This window comes from Pagrus major, chromosome 2 (genome assembly GCF_040436345.1).
Source record: "Pagrus major chromosome 2, Pma_NU_1.0".
NCBI lineage: Eukaryota > Metazoa > Chordata > Actinopteri > Spariformes > Sparidae > Pagrus > Pagrus major.
Window position 1 is genome coordinate 16,900,230 of NC_133216.1, and position 11,479 is coordinate 16,911,708.

Consider the following 11,479-nt stretch of genomic DNA (forward strand, 5'->3'; position numbering starts at 1 on the left):
AAAAAATAACAGCGTTGATGTTATCTCAGACGTCTGTGTTTTGTGTTGTAGAGATATCTACTGAAGTTGGCATACTAACCAGCTAATCCTGGCCTGTCCTGTAGAGAATAGCTCAGGCCTCCAGAGGTGGACACTGACTGAGACCTGACCTCACACCTCTCTCGCTTCACACACATACCTTACAAATATACTTATATGATTGCTTTGTTATCAAAGTAGTTGCCAATTAGTATTCTGTCAATCAATTTCACCGATCAGCCACACGTTTACACCACCTAGTTAATATTGTGCAGGTTCCCCATGTGCATCCAACAAAGCATCTCTGACCTTTCAAGGCATGGTCATGCCTGTGCATGATAGATAATAGTTCAACAGTCATAAGGGACATTTACTTTAAGTACATCTTTCTTATTATAATTACAAACAAACTCTCTTTGTTTTCATGACTGAATAAACAAACTGACCTTAAAGGACAACACAATTTTGTACTGTTTTACTTTGTTTATATTTGGCGGACCCTGCCACCTTTCTAGCTTCAAACAGTATTCTGGGGAGCTTATTTTCCTCCGAGAACAGCTTGGTAATTCAATTACGGAAAAAATAACTATTTCTGAATTTTTATTATTATTATTACCTTACCAATATTGTACCCTTCTGAGTTTCTGAATTTCTTTTCCAAAACTACATAGGCCCCTTTAATCTGGCTTTTATACACTGATTAACACAAAAAACCCTTTAATGCCGAAGTGAAGGATCTCTTAAAGAAATGATTAAAGCCAATTACAAATATAACATTAAAAAATACATGTTTGCATAAATATTCACCTCCTTTAATACCCAAATAATTACTGGTGCAAGTGAAGAGGCTACGGAAAAAGAACGGCGCAGATAAAAAAAGTAACCTGATGTTTCCATAATGTAGGCTAGTTGTCAACAGTTGATGAGGGTAGATGCTTTACCTTGCCACTTGTTGTTGTTGTTGTTGTTGTTATCGTTGTTGCAATGTGATTTTACACCGCTTTGATCTATAAATAAAGTCATAATTCAATATCCCTGTTTCAGTGATTTTATAACGAGGATTAGGAAATCAATGCAGAAGAGAATGCAGGAGTGTTTCCACGTCACATTAGATAGCAATCATATAACACATACTGAGAAATTAGTAAGTGCTATCAGAGGTGGGTAATAACGATTTACATTTACTTCATTACATTTACTTAAGTAACTTTTTGGATAACTTGTACTTTTAAGAGCATAATTATGAATACAATAATGCAGTATATATAAAACTGTAGGCTAACTGTAACGGATTGCCTTTACATTCTGCATAACATTCTCTGTGTTTGCCAGGTGCATGTACAGTGAATTTGGTCAATATCACTCCTTGCAATAAGGACTTACAGGGTGCAGTCACTTTTTGGCAGGCCCTGCCGAAAAGTGACTGCACCCTGTAACTCTGGATTGGGAGGGGTTACATTCTCTGTCTTTTCAGCATTAATAGTAGAGGAAACCAGGTGCATGTACAGTGAATTTGGTCAATATCACTCCTTGCAATAAGGACTTACAGGGTGCAGTCACTTTTTGGCAGGCCCTGCCGAAAAGTGACTGCACCCTGTAACTCTGGATTGGGAGGGGTTACATTCTCTGACTTTTCAGCATTAATAGTAGAGGAAACCAGGTGCATGTACAGTGAATTTGGTCAATATCACTCCTTGCAATAAGGACTTACAGGGTGCAGTCACTTTTTGGCAGGCCCTGCCGAAAAGTGACTGCACCCTGTAACTCTGGATTGGGAGGGGTTACATTCTCTGTCTTTTCAGCATTAATAGTAGAGGAAACCAGGTGCATGTACAGTGAATTTGGTCAATATCACTCCTTGCAATAAGGACTTACAGGGTGCAGTCACTTTTTGGCAGGCCCTGCCGAAAAGTGACTGCACCCTGTAACTCTGGAGTGGGAGGGGTTACATTCTCTGTCTTTTCAGCATTAATAGTAGAGGAAACCAGGTGCATGTACAGTGAATTTGGTCAATATCACTCCTTGCAATAAGGACTTACAGGGTGCAGTCACTTTTTGGCAGGCCCTGCCGAAAAGTGACTGCACCCTGTAACTCTGGATTGGGAGGGGTTACATTCTCTGTCTTTTCAGCATTAATAGTAGAGGAAACCAGGTGCATGTACAGTGAATTTGGTCAATATCTCTCCTTGCAATAAGGACTTACAGTTGCAATGTGATTTTACACCGCTTTGATCTATAAATAAAGTCATAATTCAATATCCCTGTTTCAGTGATTTTATAACGAGGATTAGGAAATCAATGCAGAAGAGAATGCAGGAGTGTTTCCACGTCACATTAGATAGCAATCATATAACACATACTGAGAAATTAGTAAGTGCTATCAGAGGTGGGTAATAACGATTTACATTTACTTCATTACATTTACTTAAGTAACTTTTTGGATAACTTGTACTTTTAAGAGCATAATTATGAATACAATAATGCAGTATATATAAAACTGTAGGCTAACTGTAACGGATTGCCTTTACATTCTGCATAACATTCTCTGTGTTTGCCAGGTGCATGTACAGTGAATTTGGTCAATATCACTCCTTGCAATAAGGACTTACAGGGTGCAGTCACTTTTTGGCAGGCCCTGCCGAAAAGTGACTACACCCTGTAACTCTGGATTGGGAGGGGTTACATTCTCTGTCTTTTCAGCATTAATAGTAGAGGAAACCAGGTGCATGTACAGTGAATTTGGTCAATATCACTCCTTGCAATAAGGACTTACAGGGTGCAGTCACTTTTTGGCAGGCCCTGCCGAAAAGTGACTGCACCCTGTAACTCTGGATTGGGAGGGTTTACATTCTCTGTCTTTTCAGCATTAATAGTAGAGGAAACCAGGTGCATGTACAGTGAATTTGGTCAATATCACTCCTTGCAATAAGGATTTACAGGGTGCAGTCACTTTTCGGCAGGCCCTGCCGAAAAGTGACTGCACCCTGTAACTCTGGATTGGGAGGGGTTACATTCTCTGACTTTTCAGCATTAATAGTAGAGGAAACCAGGTGCATGTACAGTGAATTTGGTCAATATCACTCCTTGCAATAAGGACTTACAGGGTGCAGTCACTTTTTGGCAGGCCCTGCCGAAAAGTGACTGCACCCTGTAACTCTGGAGTGGGAGGGGTTACATTCTCTGTCTTTTCAGCATTAATAGTAGAGGAAACCAGGTGCATGTACAGTGAATTTGGTCAATATCACTCCTTGCAATAAGGACTTACAGGGTGCAGTCACTTTTTGGCAGGCCCTGCCGAAAAGTGACTGCACCCTGTAACTCTGGAGTGGGAGGGGTTACATTCTCTGTCTTTTCAGCATTAATAGTAGAGGAAACCAGGTGCATGTACAGTGAATTTGGTCAATATCACTCCTTGCAATAAGGACTTACAGGGTGCAGTCACTTTTTGGCAGGCCCTGCCGAAAAGTGACTGCACCCTGTAACTCTGGATTGGGAGGGGTTACATTCTCTGTCTTTTCAGCATTAATAGTAGAGGAAACCAGGTGCATGTACAGTGAATTTGGTCAATATCACTCCTTGCAAGTCCTTATTGCAAGGAGTGATATTGACCAAATTCACTGTACATGCACCTGGCAAACACAGAGAATGTTATGCAGAATGTAAAGGCAATCCGTTACAGTTAGCCTACAGTTCTACATATACTGCATTATTGTATTCATAATTATGCTCTTAAAAGTACAAGTTATCCAAAAAGTTACTTAAGTAAATGTAATGAAGTAAATGTAAATCGTTATTACCCACCTCTGATAGCACTTACTAATTTCTCAGTATGTGTTATATGATTGCTATCTTTTTTTTTTTATTAACTTTCTTTTATTGGAAGCAATTTCACAGGCAAAAACATGACAACGCAATGTGGCATAGCTGACTTCCATTCTGACCATTTTCCTTTACCTTTTTATCCCTTTTTATCCCTCCCTCCCCAGAATTTTATCCCTCCCTCCCCAGAATACTTACAAAAAATACATACACAGAGCAAAAAAAAAAAAAAAAAAGGGGGGGGGGGGGCGGCTCAGTCATCACAATCAGGCAGAGATGTCAAGGATTCAATATGGGTTAAGAGAGGTCTCCAAGTCTTTTCAAATGAGTTTAAGGAGCCATTGAGGGAAAATCTAAGCTTTTCAAGTCTAATGGACAATAACAGCTCTTTCACCCACCTGTTGTGAGAAGGTGGTTGAACGTGTTTCCAATTAAGAAGTATGAGTCGCCTAGCAAACAGGGTGGTAAAGGCCATAACAGTCTGCATGACTTTTGTGGTGATAGGGTGCAAGGGGGTACCAAATAAGGCCAATAAAGGTTCAGGAGTGATAGTAATATTGTAAGCTATACTAATGGTTTTGAAAATTTCGGACCAGAATGTGGCAAGCGTGGGACAGAACCAGAACATATGGGAATGGTCAGCTGGAGATTGTTTGCACCTATTACATAAGTCAATTACATTAGGGTAAATACGGGATAGCCTCAAATTAGTGTAGTGAATCTTGTGCACAACTTTACACTGGAGAAGGCTGTGCCTCGCACATATTGAAGAGGAGTGAACCAACCGAAGGACTTGTTGCCAATAATCATCAGGTAACGTAATTCCGAGCTCTTGTTCCCAGGAAGCTTTGGGGCCGGACGCTGGGCTATCAATAGTAGAATTGATGAGACTATAGATGCTAGAAATTAGCTGACTTTTTTCAGGATCAAGAGCCAGTAAAGAGTCTACCAGAGTTTCCGGGGGACGGCTGGGGAATTTGGGGTTCTGATTCTGAATAAAATGTCTAATCTGAAAGAAGCCGAACAGATGGGAGTTAGGTAGGTCGAATTTCTTTGAGAGCTCAGAAAAGGACATAAAAATCCCTTGGTTATAAAGGTCCTTTAATTTAGTTATTCCTTTGTCAAACCAGGTCCGAAAGGTTAAATCAGAGCAAGAGGGTAGAAACAGGTGGTTGTTTACAGTGGGGGAGAGGGCCGAGGCCCTATGGAGGCCTAGACTTTTCCTAATTTGAATCCAGATTTTAACAGAGTTAATTTATGATTATGATTGCTATCTAATGTGACGTGGAAACACTCCTGCATTCTCTTCTGCATTGATTTCCTAATCCTCGTTATAAAATCACTGAAACAGGGATATTGAATTATGACTTTATTTATAGATCAAAGCGGTGTAAAATCACATTGCAACAACGATAACAACAACAACAACAACAATAAAAGTGGCAAGGTAAAGCATCTACCCTCATCAATTGTTGACAGCTAGCCTACATTATGGAAACATCAGGTTACTTTTTTTATCTGCGCCGTTCTTTTTCCGTAGCCTCTTCACGTGGGCTACAGGACTGCACAGTAAAAAAAAACATTTCTCTCGGTGCTGCGTCTGCCAGCTGACCCGTAGTAGACCTACGCCCACTTCCTCTGAACTGATGCGCGTTCCCATCGGGGGCAGTCGTTTTTCGGCAAGCAGTCTCTTCTCGGCACTACAACTGCAAACATCCCAAGCGGTTGCCATAGCAATGGTAAGTGACAGGGACATTGCATTAAAACCTGGACACAGGTTTTAAGCCAAAATGGCTCGACTTCCCCGAGACAAAAATCTGATTTAAAAAAATAATAATACCAGAATCGGACGTATTGGGGCCCATACAGCGTGCGCACGAGAGGCTTCCACCGACCGAGCCGGCTAACTTCCGGTTTAGCTCCTGGCTAATAAGCAGGCTGTTGGACTACAACTTAAGGAAGTGGCGAGATAGAATCGCGCATGCGCAGTGCGCCGTGACCGTCCACATTCGGTTTTGCTTTGATCTTTGTCAAAGTTTTGATCTTTGTCAATGCTTTGATCTTTGTCAATGCTTTGATATAAAGTGTTGTTTTATTGTATTTGTTTTGAGTTCTCTCATTTCAACAAACCTCACAGAAACTAGAACACTGGTTAACTAACATCCTCCGTCCTAAGACAATCGATTTTGGCTCTTAGATCAATAGATCGATAGATCGACAGACAGACAGACAGATAACGTTATTAATCCTCAAAGGGTAATTACGTTAATTGGTGATAGCAAGGTAAAAATGGAAAGACACGCAGATATGGAGGACAACAGCCCTAAGAAGACAGAAAAAATGTTCGCTGCACAGGATATCCCAGAGATTGTGAGATTATTTAAAGAGGCAGGTGCTGATGATGGCAAAGGTTTGGACAAGCAGGAATTTTGTGAAGTAATGAAGAAAATATACAGTTCAGTGAGTGAAGACGAACTCACTGCGCTTCACACACAGATTGACTCACACTGTAGTGGAACTGTGGACCTGAACGAGCTGATGGCCTTCCGGCTGAGTAAGATCAAGGCATATGAGGCTATGGACTATATACATCACTCCTTTCCAAAATCTTTCCAAAGGGTACCTGAGGATTGTCAGGTACCAATCATTGGTATGGTATTTTTGCCCTTGAAGGATGATATGGAAAAACACTACAGTGCTGACTTTCGAGATGTCATCAGGCCCTACAAGCAAGGTCAATACCTCTCCCTGACCTCAAACGGCACCCTCAGCATCTGGACTGACAAGTTTGAGATCTCACGCAAACTATCATTATGGGAAAGGGAAAATACACTTCCTTTATCACACATCAAGAAAATGTATGTTGTTGATATGGTTTACATCAGAGAACTACAACAGCTGGTCATCTCCAATTTCACCAGGGAGCTGTTTTTCTATAACTGCCGTTTTCTCCCTTCACATATTGATATGAAACACTCTTTAGTAGTAGAAGACGGCAAAGTGAGTGCTATGAACTACTGGTCCAATGGCACTAGAGCAGTGTTTTCCATTGGTGATGTAGCAGGATTTCTGACCGTGTTTATCTCCCACAGGGTAAAGAAAAATGACCTCTTCTGCAAGGAGGCATTCGAGAAAGTCTCTCTGCAGAAATATCCAACAGTTTATGTTTCAGCCCTGCTAAACCAAAACTCAAGCGACTTCCAGTGCATAAAAATCCCCACCTTTAATGATGCTTGCAGTCAGATCCGATACTTTCCGTCACTTCACTCAATTGCCGTCTGCGGTAAATCATTCAAGAGAATGGTCGTCGCTGCTCTACCCCAGCCAACTGGAACCGAAGTTTTTACAGAAATCTTCGTGAGCGAGGGTATTTATGATTTTTTCACCTGTGTTGAATACGCCCCTGCAGCTAAACAACTGGTGACTGGTGGTACAGATGGCTCATTGCGGGTGTGGTTTCCCAACCACACGGTATGCATAGAGTCGTTAAAAGGACATGTCAAACCCATTACCAACCTTATGTACAATACTAAAGACCAAATAGTCATCAGTTTGTCTGAGGACAAAAATGTACGTGTCTGGTCCGAGATTGGCTGGCTGTGTAGGCAAAGCATCCAGGTTGAGAACATTGGACAGTCCCCAATCACTAGTATGTGTTATAACATACACAACAATGAGTTAGTCCTGGCTAACTCAGACATAACAAAATGCCTGGGAAAAGGAACAGATGTTTTTCATGAATCGTTAACATCCCATGAAAAGCCCCTGTGCTGTGCTCTCTATCACAGCTTTTTCAAACGGGTCATCTCTTGTTGCCAAAACGGTGTGGTGACAGTGTGGGATATCTTAACTGGAAATGCTGTCATGCAGTTCAAAGTCATTCCAAAAAACACTAATGGGCGCACATTCATGTCATTTGATGGACAGCAGCAAAGCCTCATCACAGTTTTCCAGGATGGGAAAGTGAGACGGTGGAACTTCAGCAATGGAAAAAAGCTGTCGGTTCACCCTGTTACCGTGCAAAAGTACGTAACAGCTATTGTCTGCATAAAAGATAGGGTGTTTGTGTCTGGAAGGGACTCCAAGGTCATTTTTGACCTGGATATTGAAGGATTTGACAACAGATTTTTGAAACATTCTTACCTAAATGACATTTCCTCAATGGATGTGCACGGAGATAGGCTGATTACCACCTCTCGCAGTGGAAATATCATTATCTGGGATCACAACAATGGCAATGTTCTCTGTTGGATTGATGCCAGTATGAGCCCTCGAACACGAATGGCAGGTGAAAGCGCTCAAGGCCTTATAGGGATTCTGCCTGTCCAGAACAGTCAAAGTATATGTAAGGGCACTGGGACAAAGTCGACTGGGAATGATGTGACTATCGGAACTCTTATTATATGTCTCAAGACCAGGGAGGCCAAGGCTGACACAGCCACACTGCTGACCTCTGATGATGGCTACATCTATGCCTGGTCTGTTGTTTGCACAGGTGGTTTGTTAGGAAAGTTCAGGGCAGTGAAGGATGATGCAGCAGTCATTACAACCATGTCAACTGATGTCAACGAACAGATACTATTGACTGGGGATAGTACCGGAAGGATCTGTCTGTGGGACATTCAGAGATTTGGGTTTAAAAGACAGGCAGGCAATGGGCCTTTTGAGGACAGAAGTGGATGGCGTGTGTCATTGTGTCCCCCACCCCTGTTAGAGTCCTGGCAATCTCACCCCACAGCAGTGGTGAGTGTTGAATGTGACCCTGCCTGTAACAACATAATTACTGCGGGGTTGGACTGCAATGTACGTCGATGGACAAATAAAGGCATCTGCATAGGTGTCTTTGGGAAAGATGATATGCAACTCTGCCCTGAGGAGGATTCGGACGAGGAGCATGAAGAAAGCGAACATGATTTCAAAAAGATACGCTTTTCACCAATACCAGACTATGATGAATTTATTGACAGCATTCGGCCTCAGAAATATAGTACTGGTGCGTTATTTGCCAAATGTAATGAAGCAAACATGATTAGGTCAGAACTTGACAAAGACATAGACAGGAACAAGAGTAAATATGTGCCACCTGCACAAAAGACGTCCCGCAGGAGACGTGTGACTCACCTGGGACAAAGCTCTGCTCTGGCAGTATCTCCAGACAGTACTAAATATGGATGTGTACTCCAGAAAAACATATTAGAAGACAATGTCCTCATACCATGTCCACCAGAAAGCCTGCCAGACAGAGAAGGGTCTAACCGAATACCACCGCATTTATACAAGCCATACACACAACATTCGACCCACTTAAAGCCACATCCACCTCAAACCCAGCTTACCACAGACCACAATCATGCTGCGAAGAGATCACCTGACATGCAGCACAGGTCTGATCACACATCGAAGCATGTACACTTACCACCCATCACTGATAGGGTTCAGCTCATAGGGCAGCAGACCCAGTTTAAGCCACATCCACCTGATACCCCACCCACCACAGGCCACACAACAAAGACTTCAGCAAGTTTCAGGCAGGGAAGGCATTAAAAGTTGCGGCCCTCTCACCATGTCCAACAACCACGACCATGAGTTCCAGTCACTGGCATTGGCAGCAACCTTCCATATATGAACCAAATGAGGTCCAAATATGGAAGGGTTCCTGTAGGGTTTACTCCGGGCGCCCCGGTTCCCCCACAATTCGTAACGATTTAAAAAAAACACATGCCAAGCCATGACTGCATCATACCCAGGTCATCAGTGCTGGCACTGACCTTAGACAAAGCTCTCCCCTAACAGTCTCTCCACATTTGAAGCAGACTAGCTCCAATTATGGATGTGCACTCAGGATTTAGCAGAGAGACACATCAAAAGGTCCTTATACGATGTCCACCGGCATAGGCAGCACCTTCTCTGTGTATGGACCAAACACAGATAGCAAAATTGTAGTAGACACATTTATCCGACCCACATGTGGACTGGATAAATGTGTCTAGTGTGGGCCCGATGTGAGACACAACAACTTTGCTATCTGGGTAAAGTGGTCCTCATAAGGAACCCAGATAGCAAAACTCTACCAGAAACCCTAATTTGGCTCACATACTGTGTGGAATGAGGGCACTTGGGCAGTCCGCTCCCATTTGCCTGATCTGAGATCAGATTAGATCATCATCATTTCATGCAGTATGTGGGCTGGATGAATGTATCTGGTGTGGGCAAGAAAGAATTATGACAAACAAACAAATAAATAAATATTCATTGAAATCAACAACATTTCTGAATTAAAATTGTATAAAATAATGACACTAACAATAGTAATACTACAAGCAATTAAACTGGTATCACTTTATAATAAGGTATGCACAAAAAATGAGTATTAACTGAGGAACAGGTGAAGAATTAATCAGGAACTACTTGGTAATAAATAGTTGTGAGTAATCCCTGTAGTACAAAATCCAGATTTGTTTACAACAAAAATATAATATTCCTTGGAATGTTGTTCTTGTAAAAAAGACACATGGGATTGGTCTGCTTCATTTATGTGAAAGAAAACTTACTTGACAAACAACAAATTGATATAAAAAGATTCTGATTCTGTAAACAACCATGTTTAGGCACAGCTTCTATCCTTTATCACCTGTTTAGTGAGTACTTCGGACTCAGAGGGCAACTACATTTCCCCTTAAGTCACAATTTTATAAGAAATGAATAAAGTAGTTAAATACACTAAAGCAGATATCTGAGAAGTGTCTTGAAAATAATTTGTGTCAAAATTCATTTGAAGGTTAGTATGTGGGTTTTGCAAAGCATTTGAAGTAATCATTGTACCACCGCTGTCGATCTTTAACCTTTTCAGTCTGCCACTATAGATATGAGATGGTCGCTTCATGGCAATTAAAATTTAACTCTAAACCCTGTAAAATAGATCTCTGCAATTTATTTTCAATAATGTAATTAAAATCTGTAATATACAACAGCACAAAATATCTGAAATGTCAAGGAGGTTGATTACTTTCTTAAGGCTCTGTACATTAAGTATATCTGCAGTATTTGTACTCATGACTTTGGACAACGCAGATACTTTTTTTTTTTAATCAATTTGTGTATTTGTTAAACAATCTCAGTGTACAGTCATCCTGGGGCCAGAGCTGTGTTTTGATGTTGTACATGAGAAAGTCCCTCATTTCTCTCTAAGCTGAAGACAATTTCCAGGTCTCTTTGTATTGTTTCAATGATTAAATTCTCTTAATTGTACAAAGTGGGACATGAGTAGAAAAGAAGTTACAAGAGTGATACAGTATTTGTTTTCTATAACTAGGTTACTTCGAGTAAAATAACGCACACAGATGTTTTTATTTAATTAACCAGCAATGATTCCAGATGTGGTCAGTGAGTTTGGCTGAGTCAGTTATAGTTATAGTGTAGTACGAGGTACATATCATTACATCTCTATTTCTAGTAGTATTTCTATTTCTATATGTATATAAATACAGTTCTCACATATTATAGTTTAAATGCACATTTGTTCTTGTTATTTTTTTCATGTTAGTACTTTTTTATTATTCTGTTTTTACTTACTCTTATCTCTTATTCGATCCTTCTATTTATAATTTCTTATAATCTCTCTATAGTGGGATATTTCTATTCT

The 11,479-nt window shown here is 40.9% G+C and overlaps 1 protein-coding gene across 1 annotated transcript; it reads left to right on the forward strand.

Moving 5' to 3' along the window:
• Window positions 1–6,144: 6,144 nt before the first annotated feature.
• LOC141019907 (cilia- and flagella-associated protein 337-like) lies at window positions 6,145–8,584 on the forward strand. Its single transcript, XM_073494937.1, has 3 exons — window positions 6,145–7,862; window positions 8,256–8,484; window positions 8,552–8,584. Exons 1-3 carry the CDS (start codon window positions 6,145–6,147, stop codon window positions 8,582–8,584), a joined length of 1,980 nt encoding a protein of 659 aa, XP_073351038.1.
• Window positions 8,585–11,479: the final 2,895 nt, after the last annotated feature.